Source organism: Xyrauchen texanus, chromosome 39 (assembly GCF_025860055.1).
Source record: "Xyrauchen texanus isolate HMW12.3.18 chromosome 39, RBS_HiC_50CHRs, whole genome shotgun sequence".
NCBI classification, from domain to species: domain Eukaryota; kingdom Metazoa; phylum Chordata; class Actinopteri; order Cypriniformes; family Catostomidae; genus Xyrauchen; species Xyrauchen texanus.
The window spans coordinates 5,874,910-5,894,505 of NC_068314.1; the positions used below are offsets into that span (position 1 = coordinate 5,874,910).

Below are 19,596 nucleotides of genomic sequence, written 5' to 3' on the forward strand. Positions count from 1 at the left end.
GTACATTTCTTTTAATTTCATTCCATTTTAATTATACGTCCTTAAATTCAAATTCTAATTGCAATTCTACATACTTTTTGTTCTAAATTCAAATTCACTCCCAATTCAGAAATGACTTGGAATTTAATTGGCATTCTTAATTTAATTCTGAATGGTGCACAACCCTGGTTTGCATTCATCTTTTATAATAATAATATTAATAATAATAATAATAATAAAAGCAATGAAGCATGTTTGAAAACTTTTTAATAAATAAATCAAGTTATGTACACTCACGTGTATTCAAGATGCAAGGAAAGTATTGGTAACACTTTACAATAAGGTTTCATTCGTTAACATTTGTTAATGCATTAAGTGTCATAAACTAACAATTAACAATATATTTGTTACAAAATGTATTAATGTTTGTTAAATAAATGTATTTGTTTATTGTTAGTTCACGGTGTAACAAATACAACTTTTGATTAACATTTTTTTTAATTAACATTAACTAAGATTAATAAATGTTAGTTCATGTTAACTAATGTTGACAAATGGAACCTTATTGTAAATTGTTACCAAAGTATTTTAATACCTTATCTTTATGGTTACACAACTTGACATTTTTTCATTAAATCATTTATTTGTTCAAATGCTAAAAAAAATATTTTTCAAAAATGCATGAAACCAACATGGACACGAAGGTTACATTTCTACAAACTTGATACAGCATATGTGTTTTAAACAATTTTATCATCTCGGACATCCAGTGGCTGTGTCGCGTTTGGAAGGCGGCTTGCTAGGTAGAACGCGTCCTTTGAAGGCTGCAGTAAACCGAGAGTCCTCCTTTAAACAAGCCTCGTTTAATCGAGACAGCATTCGTAGGACAAACGGAAACGGATGATATGACAGCACGCCACTCTTTAACAAGTGCGAGCGCTATGATTGAGAAGGGAACAAAGTCCCTCTGTAAGGGAATGCATGAGGTACATTTTAGGAGATTTATAATGACGTAAAGAGAAAAGAAAATAGATCTTACAGGTGTACTTTTTGTTGAATACTTTATTTTAATTATATATTAATATAATTATACATTTTATATACTCTGCACCCATCTACTGAGGTACTTCAACTTGGGAATAAACATTCCTTGTGTTTGAACATTATATTTACGAGCAAATTGGCAAAATTGTTCTTGCTTTTTTTTTTTCTTTTCGTTGAAGCAAAGAATTGTGGGTTGTAAGTGCCCAAGAAGGATAGACCTCATGCATACTCTGAATTCCCGTGAAAGAAGGTCACATTCGAAGGCTGCATGCAAAGTGTCCTACTCGCATTTCTGAAACGAGACAGCCTCGATGACATATGCTGCCAACGAATGCGACCTCTGGAGGACGTAGCCTTCCAAACGAGACACAAACTGTGAGTCAAGACCCTTCTAAAAATAGTTCCTGACTAAATAAAACATTTATCAGCACTCTCAACGCAACCCAATAAAATAAGTACATCAATAAACAAAAGGATTTATTAAAAGAAGGTGTTTGTTAGCCTTGGCATTTCCTTATTCCATATTGCCGTTTCATAATTCATGCATTTTCATTGAGTGGACCCATCTAATCGGCTAACTGCTAAAAAATAGGAACTTGCAGGCTACTTTTATAATCTACAGAACCACATTTCTGTTCTCCCCAGGCAAGCACAAAAAAGTCTGTCTTCCTGTATGTTCCCTCTGAGGATTACTGCATATCTGCTGTCTTTAATGACTCTGCACGCATCTATCATGTGTGCCAACAGGGGCGGTATTGAAACAGATGGAGCTTTGCCGCTGCAAAGTGTATAAGAGACAAGAACGGACAAAAACTTTCCACACCTCATCAGCCCAATGTCACATTTTTAATGAAAGCCATCTCTTTTTCCATTAAATTGTCAGCTCTGACGGACATTTTCTGTTTGCATTTGTTTATTCGTAGACTGTATTCTTCACAAAGTGTGCCGTTTCACCCACCGTAAGCGTTTTTGTCTCAGTTTGTGGCTGGGTGTACACTTCCAACGTGCCTTTTGAAACTTTTCAAATTAAGACTGGTGCAATGACAGATGCGTTGGAAGTGGGAAATCTGCTTTAGATGGCAAATTCAGAGCCTGTCTGAATAAGGAGAGGGTGACATTTACAGATTTGATTTTCTCTCTCCTCATCATTTGGTAGACACGAGCTTGCGCAAGGGTCGGTGTAGTTTCAGCCATGACTTTTTGATCCCATTTTGGAGAGTGTGGGCTTTGGAGGAAATGCATTAAACTATCTTGATATAACCATGAATTTGAGAAAAACCATTGACTCTTCTTTGCTCAAACTGACTTAAATGGAGGTCAACTAAATCTAGGACCTTTTCTGTACAGCAAATAAGAGCAAATACATAGAGGGTGTCTGCACAGATAACATTAACTCAAAGCAGTAAATGTTATGGAGATCAATTACGTCACATTCTTTTTGCCTATCCATATTACATATATGTTTCACCAAGCAATCTGTCTCATGAGAAATGTTCCAGAAAATCAAATCTCATAGCTATTCGCATCTCAAATTAAACCTTTTTATTTAAAAAAAAAAAAAAAAAGTGCAAATTGCAAACTAGCACACTATAGATTCTACCCATTTAGTGATTAATGTTTTACCAGGTAAAAATGACATACACATAATAAAACTAAGAAAAAAAGGGCAAATTCAGTGAGATGAGCTTTCAGTTAATTATAAGACTTAGCATAATAAAGCCTGTGTTGCATTTACTGCTCCCAGTACAGATATTAAGGGGGTGTCTAGGGAAATTTTAGCTTTTTTCCTCCATTTTTAAAAAAAAAACTAAATAAACGTGACAGAAATAAGGGCTCATTGTGCGGTAGTTCCAAGCGGACAGGGAGGAGGATGGGACTGTGTGTTAATTCATCAACAGTGCTGATAAACTTTTCTTAAAGTAATCCTCCCTCAACTGCTTTATTTGCCACATGACCTTGGAAATGGTAATAGCAAAGAGGGAAAGTCTTTCATTTTTTTACTTTTAAGTAGAAGCAAAAAAGCTATGATTGATATGACGGAGGGCATAAGAAAGGAGAACAGGAGGGTTGACGTGGTATTTTACAAAGCTGGCATTCCAACCTACATACTACCAGCCTCCTCCTCACCGCTCTCCAGGGACTCCAGTGCATTGCATGAAAATCAGTGGTATAGTTATCTATATGCTAATATACGGGATGAAAGGTGAATATACAGACGTTGGTGAGTCACGCACACATCTGGTCAAAGAAAGCACAAAAATATTATACAGGAAAGAACATAGAGACATGCTCAGAGATCCCAGAGAGATGTATCTAATTTAATTCAATTTTTGTATCACTCACAAACTTACAACACCAGTTACCTAGGACTGGGTAAAAAAATAAAAGATTGTTTGATTATTAACAATGTTCATATGAACGAACCTCGATATTTATTCTTAAAATCACAAGATTGTTTTTTTACGCTATGCAAGAGGAGCTGCTTATTACTTTGTTCAAAATTAACCACTCGATTACAAGACAAGCACTAGTTGATCACGTAAACAGGCCAAGAGGATCCGAGAATCTTAAAGATCACCTTTTATTTTCTTTGCTCTGATAGTGTGGTGATGCGGATATCCGACTAAATGGTAAAATGCACTTCAAAGTTCTGTTAACATGACTGTCTTAGTCATGTAAACAGTAATTTTAAGGCTACGTCCACATTAATCCAGATTCATTAGTGTCATCTGCAGCTTGTTAACCCTGTCTATAAATACCCTTGTTTCACGTGTTCAGTGCCAGATTGTTTGTTGTGTTTGTCACTGCAGTCTCATGCTTCTAATCATTCTAGTCTTGTGTTATTTCTTTGTTTTGTTTTCTGCCCAGTGCGCTCCCGTTTCTCCTGCCCTCATCTCCTGTTTGGATTACCGCTCTGTGGACTTTATTTATTGGAACTCTTACCTTGAATATCAACCTGCTGGTTTATCTTCCACTTCTCTCCCAGGTATCCCCAAACTGATCATCACTGACATCATACCACCGCCACTGTCATCATCTCCAGCAACCTGCATCTGCTGCTATACGTTTTCATTACTGCCATTTGCTTCATTTTCAATTAACTGTATTTTGTTTTTTCTGCATCCCTGGGTCCTCCATTATTAATTGTGACCGAACAATCTGGCCAAGAATGGACCCAGCGAAAGACCTTTCACTTTGCACCGCCTTCAGCCAACAGGGGGCGTTCCTTGGTTGTTAGCAGGATCAACTCAACACCACCAATCATGCCAGATGGCGGAGAGGATAGCCAAATAACATCTATGCTTCAGAACCAGCAAGCCTCTCCCAGCGCAGATCACCACCACCGCAACCGCTTCTCCTGCAGTTGTCTGGTCCATCAGACACTCCAAGCCCCGATTGAACCTGGGAGCCGTCTACTCCGTTGAGCACAAGACATGCAAATCATTCCGGTCACAATGCTTCTTGCTCCAGACATTTTAATTTCCCATGGAGAATTCCAAAAAGTGGCTTACGTCATCACCCTCCTCTCCGCTCAAGCTTGGGAGTGGGAAACAGCGGTGAGGGATCATCAACACCTGTGCTGCTTGTCCTTCCACACTTTTTCTGATGGACTTCGCAAGTTGTTTGATCATTCTGCCATTGGAACGGACGTGGCAAGGGTGCTGTCTGAACTCCGTCAAGGTGAAGGATCTGTCTGGGACTATTCAATCGAGTTTCGCACTCTTGCTGCCTCATGCGGATGGAACGTGCAGGCACTGTGGGTGGTCCTGAATGGGCTCTCCGACCGGGTCAAGGACGAGATCTATGCTCTGGACCTACCTAAGAGCCTCGATGAACTAGTTTATTTGGCCCTCAGAGTGGATAACTGCCTTTCCATTCGAAGCAGGTATTGTAGAGCTTTTCAACCTAGGGAGGTGTCAGTTCCTCACCAGTAGGTCAGGGGTTACTGGTGAGCGTCACTCCTTTGCTAAAATCTCCCAGTAACATGACCCTTCTACCAGCCAGATTACATCACTCTGGAAGACTCTGGAGCTGAGGGTAACTTTCTGGACTCTGAATTAATCTCCAAATTGTCTATATCCCTATCACCTCTAAAGGAACCCATCCCAGCTAGAACTCTCTGCGGAACACCTCCCAGCATGGTTACTCATGTCACAGCACCACTCACATTTATTTCAGGCAACCATGTTGAAGAGATAACTTTTTATGTCATATGATCACCCTTAACTCCAGTGGTCTTGAGACACCTGTGGTTGGTAACCCATAACCCTCAAGTCAACTGGGCAGATACTGTAGTTCTGTTTTATCATGGCGTTCCAGACTCGCCTGGGACGAGTATGCACATAACTCCTTGCCAATGACATCTATGGGAATGTCGCCCTTCCAGTGCTGTTTAGGCTACAAGCCCCCTATGTTCCCCTCTCAAGAACCCGATGCTATTTTTCCATCCACACAAATTTTCCTCCAGATATGCCATTGCACCTGGAGGATCACCAGAGAAGCCGTTTTGCGGACCGTTCTAAGCCCCCAGTTTACGTGTGGTAAAAAAGTTCTGGTTGTCATCTCAAGACCTGCCTTTCAGGCTACCTTAACGTAAGCTGGGACATAAATTAATTTTACCGTTTACCATCTGTAAGGTGCTTAGTCCAGTGGTGGTTAGATTCAAATTACCCCCTTAGTTTAAAAGAATCCAACTAGTCTTTCACATATCCAAAATTACATTTGTTGTTCACTCCCTTTTCTTCCTGAGGCTCCCTGTCTGATTGAGGGGGTTCTAGCTTACTCCTTTAGACTTCTCTTGGATGTGAGGTGGAGGGGCAGGAGTTTCCAGTACCTGGTAGACTGGGAGGGCTATTGCCCGGAGGAGAGAAGTTGGGTTCCGGCCCTTGACATCCTAGATCCCGCCCTGATGGCTCCCATTTACAGGCATTGTATGGACAAACTGAGCTGAAATGTGCTTAAAAAAAATCTTAATTTCATACACAAATAGGATGGCTTAAAGGTAAGTAAATCATAAGAGGATTTTCATTTTGGGGTAAACTAACCTGCTGCAACATGGGTCACTCAACATTTTGATTGTTTTGGATTGGATGGATAACATGACTTCATCACATGACAACAAAAATATAATCGTTTCAAATGTCTCCATTTTTCCAGTCCACACAACAACGAAAATAAAATCTCTTCCAGCTCACAGAACAATATAACTTAAATATGCCCAAATTAATTGGAAAAGAATCAAAATCGAATCAAAACCTTTTGAATCAGAATTAAAAAGGGAAATTTGTGTTGATACCCAACCCTAATTTTACCCGCTCAGCTTGTTGAAGGTCATTATCCATTGGTTATAGTTATGTGAAAGAGGCTCAAGTTTCTACACATAGCAAATAAGAATAAGAGGGAATCAGTTCATCTCTTTCACTGAGCCAAAGAATCCCTTTCTGCCATATGTGGCCCTTATATCAGAGGTTTGAACCCTCAAAAATGACCTTTGACTCCTTTGGGCATATCAGCTGCAGTTAATAAAACCATCAGCAGATCATATGTGACATTCTCTGCTGTGTGTGTGAGGGAAGATTTTTTGTTGTTGTAATTATAATAATTTTTTTTTTCAGTGCAATTCAATTTCTATTGCATTAGCAAGGACTTGAAGGGTTGGACAATGTCAGTCAAATTGATTTAGTATCTACCGAAGTGCCTCAAGGTCAGCGAGCTTGGAGCCAGTCCCCATCCACAGAGAGTCTACAGTGTGAACGCTATATTGCAAAAGGTGTCAACTTTTTTTTACACCACAGTAGACTCTCCAAGTCTGGGGAAGTGGGCTGCCAAGACCTACAGCACTGGTCCTCATTTTCCAGCCCCTCTGAGCCAAAAAAACATGTGAAACTTGGTGCTAATCTGGGGTTTATCAGCTCCTCTTTAAAATATCTGCAGGTGAAGGACTGTCTTACTGTATTTGTCATGGCAGCTTGAGCAAGCATCACTTCAGAAAAACAGAGCAAAGCTTGTTTTAGGACAGGATAAAGAGGTTTGACAAAAACAGATCTCAAATCAATAGTGTCCTCTTGCTTTTGTGCCACAATGATGGGATACCTTTTTTCTTTACCTGTTCTTTCACTGTTCTTTTTTTCACCTTTCTCTGTGATTTCGTTTCACTGGCACCAATTCTGAAAACGTGTTGAGGCCATGTTTACAGAATTGTGCTTGATTGTCACAAAACCAGTCAAGGAAATGGTCATTTAATATTTAATCTCAAACCAATACAAAAATATATGACATTATATTTAGCATGAAGACAATGAAGCCTACATTTAGGACTATTAAAAGGTGCAGTATGTAAGATTCAGAAAGACTTGTTATTAATGACACCTGTGGCCGTTAAGTGAACTGCAGCCAGCTACCTGTTGCTCAGGCTCGTGCACACACTCCATAGGGATGCGAGCATTGTCCAAAACAATGACGTAACGTACAAAGAGACAACATGATTCACCGGCATCATGCTGACAGATTAGGTAGCATAATTAAAATTACATTTATGATTGTTTTATTACAAACTTTGAGACTAAACTAAAACTACCTATCAGCTAACATAGCATACTGATACACACATACAGCTACATACTACCAAACTATACCAGTTTACCATTGTACTGCAGTTATGTTGAACTATTGTACATTTTGTATGCCATATGTTGTAAAACGATCAAGAAATCAGCGTATTTGCTTACATTTATCCTGAATACCTGACCTTTAGTATAAAGAGAAGATAGTTTAAATTATTTGAAAGTTACAAAGCAAGGTAGCTTGCAATTCGTCAGCGTTAGCAGGCAAGATCAAGTTAACTAAATTACACAGATCAATCCTTATGGCACTATATTTCACATGCTTAGCAGTTATGTAAGCTTACCTGTCCAATAAGAAGAATGCCAATTCAAGGTTGGTTTTGATCCCCAAAACCGAAGGTCCTTCAGGAATCAAATGCCCTGCAGATGTTCACTCTAGATTCACTCGACCATGATCACATTTCCACTTAGCCAGATGGGATTTTTTTTTGTTGTTGTTTTTTTGGCTTACTCGGAGTTTGTGTAAGAGTCGGTGTTGTGCTGGGAGCTGGACGTTTGTTGGATTCCATCTCTAAGATAATGTTACCTAGTGTTGCAGTTTGTTGTTGCTGTTGAATAGCGGAAGAGGAGCACTGAGGCAAGACTCTCGGGAGCATGCTTAAAGGTCACATACATTGGATTTTCCCAGCAAAAAGCGACCCGCTCCCTTCGCATGAAAATCAGCCTACAGGCTTTAATGGGCAATCTAGGAAGTCCGGGAAGGGCTAATTTTTTATGTTGCGTTACAAGCCTTTCACACATTGGCAAAAAAGGCGAATATTACAAACAAGTTTTTTTTGCATTGTAACCATTTTCAGGACACTGAAGCACATTGTGTGTTTTCATTGATGATTCTCATTACCGTACGCAGAACTTTTTGGGGGAGGGTGAGGGGCATTTTGGTAATGACAATATCAAAATAACCATCTTTTTCCACATTGCAGTAATGAGAATATCAAAATGACATAAGGGGAGGCTGTGGCACAGGTGGTAGAGTGGGTTGGCAGTTCGATTCCTGGCCCACATGACTCCACATGCCGAAGTGTCCTTGGACAAGACAATGAACCCCAAGTTGCTCCCAATGTCCTTACATGGCAGCTCTGCCATCATTTGTGTGTGAGTGTGTGTGAATGGGTGAATGAGTCACAGTGTAAAGCGCTTTGAAAACCGCTATATAAGTGCAGACTGTTTACTTACTGGTTTAAATGTGCATTACTGTCATGAGAATAATGTATAAAAAAATGGCCCAAAAAATAGGCTTAATTTCCTATATACAACATCATATTTCTTCTTTGTTTCTTTTGTTTTTTGGAGTAAAATAGCACCAGGATATTTCCTTGATAAGGTTTCATGGGAATCACCCTCAGACCATTACGGAATTATCTAGACCACAATGCTTTATCATATCTAATCACACCAACATAGGCTAAAGCATTTTGGTAGGATGATTGCATGATCATAATCCACATCATGAAAAAAAAAATATAGTGACAGAGTGGACATAAAGAAGGGAACATGGGAATAAAAGAAGGAAAGTGAGGATAATAAATCTATTTTTCCCACCATAGAGAAATGGCCTGACAATGATTCACATTTCCTCTTAACAGAGAATAATGTGCCGTCCTAAATCCATTAAAGAAAGCTCGCATCCGGCCAGAGCCATGACATAATTTGGCACAGCGTTTCAACACCTTTTCTGATTCAAAAGGGATCTGGGTCCAACTGGTCAGTTTCAGTTTTGCTCATCCCGCCCGCTCCAAGATCAATACCAATCAAAGCAGTGATTGCTCTATTGTTCTGCTTAATACTACAGCTCCTTCACTGGCAGCAGGCCTTTATCAACATCAGTGGCCACATTTGCACCTTTCAATAAATCATTCGCCAGCTATCTGGCATTTGGTTATTGAAGACAGCAATTTATTTGCATTATAAATGCAAAGCTTCTCTGTGCAGTTTACACATTGAAAAATATTAATTAATGTCACCATGTGGAAACTGTGTTTCAATGGAGCTTGGAAAGTTTTCAAACTTGTTTTAAATTGTTTGTTTCTCTGGTTAAAGTCCAGAATTAAATATGGTACATCATAGGATCTTTGGCTAAATAATTATAAAATTAATTTGAATTGGCTAATTTATTTAATGTTTACTTTAAATCCATGATCAGTGTGATTTTGATGTCTATTTGAAAGAATAAATGAAACATGAGTTAAGGACTGAACAGGTTGCAACAATATATATTTGTATGATTAATACAAAAATAATTGAAATTATATAAGTATTCATTAGATGTTTAACATGCAAATACACTCCAACACACCCTAACCCTAGCCTAACCCATACAGACATTCTGACACCTAAAATAAACAAATACACAGAACCATGCTTTTGATATAATTTATCTGAATTACAAAAAAAACTTGAACCATTGTCATACACCTGGATGCATAAAACCAACATGCAAATCCATGCAATATTGACTACCAAAGGCATTCAGCAACATAAACAAGACTCAGGATATGAGAAATGCTCAAATACACATGGACTCAATCATGCAAATGAGCATATGAATACAAATGGCTAAAGAGTTGAGCTATGCATACAAAATGCACTTTCGAGTTCCAGCAAACAATGTGCTCCTGTTTTCTGTCCTCCTCAAGCTGTCGCACTCTCTTTCTCGCTCTCCATCATCACAGAAAACATAGCATTTTATATTCTGTATGCTCTTCAATGACTTCTTTTTAGAATCATGTACTCAATGTCTTTGTGCAACTCATGATAACCTAATTTCTATGGCAATATGTAACAGCATGGCACATCAAATTAATTTACACTATGAGCGTACCAAAGGCACAAAACACATTAAAAGTGAGGTCTGAATTGCTAAACAACTTCTTTAAAATCTATGTGTCATTTAGGTCATCAAATGCATCATCTTCTACAAAGAGCTGCCATGCAAAGGGAAGTTAAACCAGCTGGAGAAAGACCTAAAAGGAAGCCATGAACCACTGACTCGTCGTGACTTACTCTTTGAGACTGAGTAAAATGAATGTGTGCTGGCACGCACAAATGAGGCATGATTGTTATGGAGAGTGACATAAGCCTCCGCCAAGTGAAGCATCACCGGACGCCCAACACGCTAGCGCTTGGCACAATTACCGCAAACTGTTTTGATAGTGAGATATGTTGCGTAATCACAAAGAAGCCTCTCAGAGTTCAAACTCCTGCCACACAGAAGGCTGCGTCTACCAAGATAACCTCAAGTGTTCGTGTCTGGGTCTCCCAGGAGACCAGCATCTCTCTGCTCTCGCATTTGGTAGAGCGGTTCAGTCAACTGTTTGCTTCTCCGACATGAACAAAACCTCTCATTATTTGCTGGATCTCAATTAAATTTTATCTAACCCAATTTAAAAGATCTGTACGGCAGCAAGTTCTCACTTAATTGCTAGGGCGTTTTTGAAAATAAAGCCTTGGCTGATAATACACTGAAGATATGGTATACTGGCTTTGTAACGAGAATGCAAATTAATGCACTGTCATCCTTCCATTGAAGTAAGACAAGGAATGATTATCCATGTTCTCCTAAAGCTAACTTCTTCTTGCCTAGTGACTCTTGTTCCAAAAACTGATATAAATACATAATTTTTTTTAAACTGTAAATTCATGTTTTAACACAATACTTAATCCAGAAAGGGTCTGGCAAGAGCGGAACGTACACGGGCCCAAAAGAAACTTCTAAAAATATTATAAAGAGACTTGATGATGTGAAGTGTGGCCACTTTAATAAGTGGGTGTAGTTCATCTGGGGATTCCCACTAGTGGAGTAAAAAGGCTACACTGAACACAAGAGAATAGGAGAGGAGAGGGGGGAAGGCAAAGAACGGCAGACCAGGATTCTTCCCAATTAGCGCACTTCGACATTTTGGTTCTGTCCCAGTTGGCTCCCAAAGCATTTCTTAGCTCAACAAAGCAAAAGAACCAGGCTGAAATCTAGTCCATGTAGAGGGCTGGCCTGAACTGGATCTGCTTTTATCTTCACAACCCAACACATTCCTACATGTTCAGGGATTCAAAACTCAATCACTGAAGAATGCTTTATTAGAACCAACTGCATTAGCCTAATCTAGATTAACCGCATGTGTGCGTGGTGTAGTGGGCTAAAGCACATAACTGTTAATCAGCACATAACTGTTAATCAGAAGGTCGCTGGTTCGATCCCCATGGCCACCACCAAGCAAGGCACTTAACTCCAAGTTGCTCCGGGGGGATTGTCCCTGTAATAAGTGCACTGTAAGTCGCTTTGGATAAAAGCGTCTGCCAAATGCATAAATGTAAATGCATATGACGACAAAGATTTTGTGTTAAACCTAAAACCTGCTGCTTTGCAAAACCAGACGTTAAACCACTGCAGCTTAAAGGCAAAATTATACTTTGGTTTCATGCGTGCTGCAACGTTTCTTGCACAATATGCGTGACGCATATTATATTATCTGCATAGCATGCTCGGAATTTCCGCATGCAGCCTAGTTTTTCTACTCCCTATTTACATCTGGGTTTAAGATACGTTTTTGGCAATCCATTTTAATGGAGATGACACTAAAGACAGGTGTACACATGTGTGAAAATTTTTATGCACATTTGGAGGTGGTCGAAAGTGGTCGAAACGCAAGTGAGTGTAAATGCTCATTCATTCGATCAGCAGCCTTGCATTGCATACTCAACTTTGGAGTTCAAACTTTGCTGGTTCTGTGCAGCTTTAAAAAGAAATAACCTTCCAATCGGAAAATGTTAAAAAGCACATACATATACATGCACAAGAACATGCCGTAACTACTTCTGTGTATCTGAGATCAACATGCAGTGTCATAGATGAGACTCAAACAAAGCTTAAACTCAGTTAATACAGGTACTTTACTAAAGTTACTGCAAATTCTGCTCTAAACATCATGTTTGTGCCCAGATTAAATGCATGTTTAATTAAGAGAAATGGTGTGCAGGTTTTTAGCGCTTTCTTTTTTTCTTTTACATTTGTGTGCTTTATTACCATGCAGTAATACATTGAATTGAACTGCATGCGGAAAAACAAAGTATACCCTAGCATTAACCCTAACTGCCAACATGGCCAGAAATGGATGAGATGTACAGTATATCCATCCAGTTGCTAATTACACTGTTAGCCTGCAACAAGTAAGTGGCAGAACTCCTGCCACATAGCGTCCATGTTATAGTGTCTTCATTAAGTGAGTGTCTCTTTGAAACATTCTTGATCACTCAGTGAAATCACCTAGATTGTCCGGAGAGAGAAACAAATATACAAAAAGAACTCTCTAGGAGGTGAACACACCCTCATCCAGACCCACGCTAACCGATGCCTGGTCTCTGCTCAAAGAGTGCCGTGCATTGATTAGCCATGACAATGAGCTGCTGCTTCCAAAAATATGCTGCTTGTTCTGGAGCAGCATAGCCATGCATGAATAAACATCATCTGTATTGGAGCTGAATGAAAATGAGACACTGGCCTTTTTTAAGCTGATCTACCAAGAACAGCCTATCCAACAGCAACCACCCCCCACCCACAATCCATCTATCCTGTCTATTCTTCTAATAAAAGTAATCTAGTAACAAAACATTGGCTTATAATAAATGCAGCTCTAGCATCAAGGCTAACCTCTTTCTGTAATTTGAAAGAATTTCCTGGTAAACATTTAAGGAGCAACCATTATTGTGCTGAAAGCTAGATCTTATACTCTGGTGACTCTGGCATCTTGTAATAATTTGATCTTTCTAGAGTTTAGGCTCTGCTAATGCTATAAAAATACTCTTGATGAACTACAACATGAGATTGCGAGAATGAAGTTATATGTAAACGAATGGGCAGAGGGAATGAACAGCATATCATAACGTTTGCATGTTTTGAGGGATGCAGTGGAAAAGGAAGCTAGCGATCTTACTGTTGTTGTCTGTGTCATCGCTGACACTCTTAGGAGGAACGTGGCCAGTGTAACCGACGGCGGTTCTGTACATTCGATCCGGATTACGTATTTTCTTCAGGCCTACAGGGGACACAGTGGGGGAGGGAAAAGTGAGGGTTGAAAAATACAATGCCCTCTACTTTCTACTCATGCAGAGTTTATTAACTGCATTTACTCTTGCTTTCTGAGACCACAATACTGCACAAGCCCACTGCATGATTGATGTGTGACATTGTGATAAAGTTGTGTTGCCATGTGCAAGCATAGCCCAGCCACAACTGAGTGGTATAAGCAGCAGAGGTCAAAAGGTTGTTTCAAATCACACACTAGTCCCATTGCTCGATGTGACTTGTTTAAGGACAGTCCTGAGTAGGGCTGCACGATTATAGTAAAAATCATAATTGTCGATTATTGCTCTTGATATTGTAATCGTGATTATTAATGCTGATAAAAATTTTAATTACATGACGACACACAGTAAGCAACCCTGTGGTTCTTCAGAGTAGCAGATTTCAATGGTGGATATGAGCTGCGCTCCAGTTTTAAGAATTATATTGTATTGTATTTTATATTGTAATAATGTTTGTTAAGGTAATGCAAATGAAAATTATTGTAAATTGATATATATGGTATAGAATTTTTGGAATACTTTGGAAATTAAAAACGGTAATTTGCGATCGGAGTTTGTGTGATTTGTGAACATTTTTAATCTACCAATACCAGCTGCGTGGCAAATGGGTCTTATAAGAGTAGATGCAATAACAATGATGGTGATTCCTGAAATATGCTATTCATGCCATATTCTTTATGTTGGCTGCACCTCCAAAACACATTTAGAACAGTTAAGATGAATTATTTTATTGCTATTTTGTACAAATCAAATTCACATTGGCCTACTTATTAACATGACAAAACTGTTATTACATTAATAAATTGTACACAGAAATCGAGCAACGTGACAAACTCTCCCATTACAATGACTGGTGTCACTCACTGCAGGTTAACAGTTCGAGATCTGCATTTCGACGCAAGCTCAGTGACGCTCCGAAACAAAGTTCTGCACTCTCGCGAATACTCTCACTAAAAACAAAGCTGTCTAATCAGCATAACAACTCAATTATTTACACCGCGTCTGTGCCTTGATTAGAACAGAATCGTTTTAGTTTTGCCGTGTTGCTCATTTCCAGTGTATTTAACATCGACGTTCAAAAAGAGCGGTGCAATATGCAATGAATCCAAGATATTTACAAAGTGCTTTTCGCTCTTGTTCTACAGCTTCTTTTCAAGTGTCAGATGATGTTTCATCAGTATTCATTTTCGTGTGCTATGCGAACAGACCAAGAACATAAAGCAAGCATCTGGGAATTCATATGGTTTAAAACTTGCACATTAGGATCAGTTGTCATTACAGATAGGACGGAGGACTTATCCAATTGGCTCTAATTGGCCATTGCCATTTCATTGCTCAACTGGTTTGTGACTGGTTAGAATACACAACTGCTGAAAAAACACATTGTAAATAGAAACCATTGACGCAACAGGAGCAGACTTAAATTGAACACTGTAATCGTCAATTTTCACGATTACATAATCGTGGCAGCCAAAATCGTAATTGCGATACATTTTTCGATTAATTGTGCAGCCCTAGTCCGGAGTCAAAAGAGACAGAAAAATAGTCACACTAGCCTCTGTGAGCTTAGAAGACCTTTTCCAGTATACACATTTTGATTTGTATGTACAGGTATGCAATCAATCAGGCTGGCTAAGGAATAAATCTGAAGTCTAAATATTGAATCAAAGCACATGATGTGGTTCTACTAATTTCTAGTAAGCGGCTTACTGCATTCGTAAATGGAGTTGCCAGGAAAACAGCCTACTTTTGAGCATCAAGTTACAACATTAACATGAAACTAGGATAACAAAAATGCAGTATAACGGACAAGACAAAATGCACCTAAATTATTGGACCTGAAATCAGAAAAGCTAAACCAAAAGTGCTGATTTCCCCTCTTTTTGTTGTCTAAACATAGGTGAACATTGCCGTTCATTTACATATAGAACTTTTAACAGTTTATAGTCATGGATCTAGTACTGGGATTCCTGGCAAACTGGCCACACTGCATCCTCCCTTCCATTTGGCAGAATCAATCCATACAATCAATCATTTAAAAAGGTCTATTTAGTAATAAAATACTTCTTTAGAAGTGGAAGACACAGCAACGGAGAACACATCTCCCTTTTAATATTTGGTGGGCGTACCATGTTCATTTAGCCAGGTAAAACTTGAAAAGCTAGCTAACTCTACGCAACCCAATTTGTCTTGCAGGGCCAGTGGTATAAATTGTATTATTATTATTATTATTTTTAATGGGAGTGATGTTTTGAATGCCAAGTATGGTTCAGAAACACCCAGGAGCTCAAGTTTATGCAATACCACACCATGAGAATTTGCTTCTCTGATCAATTAGAGCAATTGAGATTTGAGGAGCATCCAAATATATACAGTTTAGCTTGCATAGCCAGCAGTTCTCAGCAGAATACAAGTGAGTTGGGCATGTATGGAAGAACAAAATATTCTCTTATGCACTTTCTGTACCGATGAAAAATTCACGAAATTATTTTTATAAACATCTGAAAGCCGAAAGGGGGGTAGTGAGAGGAGCACATCCTGGTATGCAAGCTGCCATCATGTTGGCAAGAACCACTGGAGAATGTGTTTCCTGTGAGGAGGAACAGAAAAGAACTGATCCAGGAAGATAGCAAGAGCAAAAGACCATCAGATACAGGTTAAAAAAGGCAATGTTTTCTCTAGTTTCGTAGCATCTTGAATAGGTAAAAATAGCCTGCAATCTTACGGTCCCCAAACTTACCTTCTGTCATGACAGGTTTCTTAAGAAGTGGCACAAGAGCAAAGCATGAACTTGTTATACCAGACTAGAATTATGAAGATAAATGTGCACAATATCGAAAACAAGAAAGGTTTTGTAATACCTTTTTCTGGCCAGGTCATCTCTCAGCAATAGCAAAAATGAAGATATTCTCCAAAAAACGGAAAAAGCACAACAGAGCGTGTGATCCAAAGTTGTGGGTAATATGTTTTTTCTATAAGAAATTCCTGTTTGTACCAGTGCTCACATGCCCGCTCCTGTCCCACACAGACACTCTGCGAGCTCACACAAATCACATAGGGCAACTACTCCACTTTGATAGAATTCTTTAATAGGCAAGCATAGTTATCACTGGTTGAGGGGGTAATGATTTCTATAGCTCAATACTGCCTCACTGTGGCTCTAGTGGACGAAAAGAGCCTTGACTGCCTTAAAAAAAAAAAAAAAAAAAAAGAGTTGCCTAATTCAATGTTGACAAATTCCAGGATCATATTTCAAAATATTCAAGACCCAATTTTCCAACATTAGGCTATTGAACAATCAGCATTTCTTTTCCAAGATATTTTAGATTCAAACTAAATATCTAAATATTTTTTTGGCCCAAATAAACATTACGTTTTGCAAAAATATCAAAGTAAATAAACATAAAACGGTGAGCATCTGTTTAATCTCAAATTAGCCAATCAAGCAAATTGTATTGAATTAAAAACAATCTCCAGATGCAATATCGTTTCATCTCAAAGAATTTCATTTAGAAATGAGAGCTACATTAAATAAATTCATGTTCAAAGAACGATGTACAAAACGTACTTTGATAAAAATAATAATAATAATAATAATAATAATTAAAAGGCACAGCATGCAAAAGTGAACTTTACCTTTTGTGTTCTACCACTATATACGCATAGTGCACACTTACAGTAGCCTAAATGAGAAAATTTGTGTTGCTCCCACTCAAAACTGTTTTAAAATAAACTCTGAAAGCTGACAAATGAAAACTTGATTTAAATTGCTAAGCATCTATTTAGGAGAGAGGAGATACGTACCTTTCATTTTGCTGTCTCAGTAAAATTCGGCGTCAGTATTCCTAGTATCCTCTCCGATCCCGCGTGAAAATGTTTTTATGTACAAAAATAACTGCTGACAGCTTCAAAACAGGAGTGGCCGAACATTCATAATTCTAGGACTACAGTCCACACAAGACTGAAGCATATCGAGCAGCTGTTTGTGGGTTGAGTCACTATTAGGGGGGATTCTGGAAGGAGGTGGAAAATAAATCAATCACGTTTTAGAGCATCACCATAAATCTACATTTATCGCTTTTGGAGTTCAAAGCGTCGCCCTGCTCAATGCTAACAGAAAAAAAATGAAGTAGTTGACCCCGCGTTTGACTTCACGGAACTCGCTTCCCTGCGTGTTTGTCAGCCCACGAGAACGTGGATATGGTGTGGAGGAATCCCACTCTGAACCACACGCGAGTCATTTCACGCGTTCATTTCGTCTGATGCGCTCATGTGCGAGTCTCAGTTATGAGATAAAACATTCCTCTTTATCTAATCCTGTGGCTTTGCTTCACTTGGATGTGTAACACTTTGGAAACCCGCTATGTATGCTTTGAGATGAAAGCAGACGCCTACTAAAGGCAGCGCGTGATTACCCAACTCTGTTCCCGTTATTTTAATAGCTGTCTCAGAGATGGCTAATCCCATCAGTGCTCCAGCTTTTTGCCATTTCGCGACAAACATAAGCCGCGTGCGAAAATGTCACCGACTTTCGCAGGCGTGCCAACCAGCGCACCACATCCTCATCTGAACCTTAATGTTGCTACAGTCGCGAATTGAAGAATAATAATCTTGATATTTCTGTCTTACCTTCCGGCTTGTTTTCGGCAGCCATTTCCCCTCCGCGCGCCACATCCTCCTCCTCCTCCTCCTCGCAACAGGGGGGGGGGGGGGGTACCACGCGCGTTCACGGAGAGAGGGCGAAAGAGGGAGGCGCGTCCGTGAATACGCGTTTGATTTTGACCGCAAAGTGCAATAAATGACAATGTGATGCTTCATGAATTTGCGAAATCCGTATCCCCCTTTTTTCTCCATTCCCTCAACGCCATTGGTGAATTCATTTGATTTAGAAGACACCTTTACAATCGAGCAGCCAATAACATTTTTGCCTGGATGCTACTCCCAAATTTAGGAGGAAACCATGGAAGCGTATGTATGAAAAGCAGAACGTAAAGTCAGCAACATGTAAATAATCTGTCTCGGTAAATCGTAACAATATGACGAATATGAATTTATGCTTGGCAGACACTCCATTTCACACACCGAGCGGCATGAGAATGAAAAGAATATTTTATGTTATAACGCCTCTAATCCAGATACGTGCCCGGCAGTCTAAGCACTAATAACATGGCCCACTGTGTCATATAATTAATGTTAATAACCAAGTTAAAGTCGATTATCTGCTGCTAGAGCTCGAGATTGTGTTTGGAGATTCTGATGGCTAAATATTTTGAATTGTAAGCACAGTGAAGATGACGGTTTATACTCAAAAAGGTTGTTGTTTGAAGTCGTCAGTGATGACAGTGAGAAAAGAAAAAAGCATCTGGATTAGCCTAGATGTTTCAGGTCGTGCGTGAAGGGTCCGCGCTCGTTCGTGAGCTCTTGAGCGCTGTCCATACGCGGGTGCTGAAGGAGAGGGTGCTGAAAGAACAGCTCCACTCATCGGCCAGAAACAGAGTCTACTGTTTTCCCAATGTAAATCATTGAAAGCGTATTTATGCAGCATGTAAAAAACAAATCTGGCAATTAAATGTTATTACTGCGAGTTTAAAATGGGATCACAAAATTAAATTTAAAGATGAAGTTAAAGTGGAAATAAAGAGCAATCAAGGGTGGGATTATATAAATATGTATATCGTTTGAGAGTGCATCTTCAATCAAATAACTTCACTGGAAAAGTGTTGATAAGCGATTACTGTCTAATAATAAACACATATAATAATAATTGCTATTACTATATTATTATTAATAATAATAAAATAATAAAGTTATCAATTATATTATCTATTCGTAAATGTATCTATTATTTGATAATTCGTTTTAAGAAAAATTT

At 39.0% G+C, this 19,596-nt stretch overlaps 1 protein-coding gene across 1 annotated transcript in view; it reads right to left on the minus strand.

Moving 5' to 3' along the window:
• The window catches only part of LOC127632643 (calmodulin-binding transcription activator 1-like), a 482,652-nt gene extending 464,264 nt beyond the window's left edge, over positions 1-18,388 (minus strand). Inside the window, exons 1-2 of the mRNA XM_052111348.1 lie at positions 18,354-18,388; positions 13,574-13,675 (exon numbers count right to left, since the gene is read on the minus strand). Coding sequence (XP_051967308.1) covers positions 13,574-13,675; positions 18,354-18,378 — 127 coding nt within the window. The 5' untranslated portion in view covers positions 18,379-18,388. The remainder of the gene's footprint in view (positions 1-13,573; positions 13,676-18,353) is intronic.
• Positions 18,389-19,596: the final 1,208 nt, after the last annotated feature.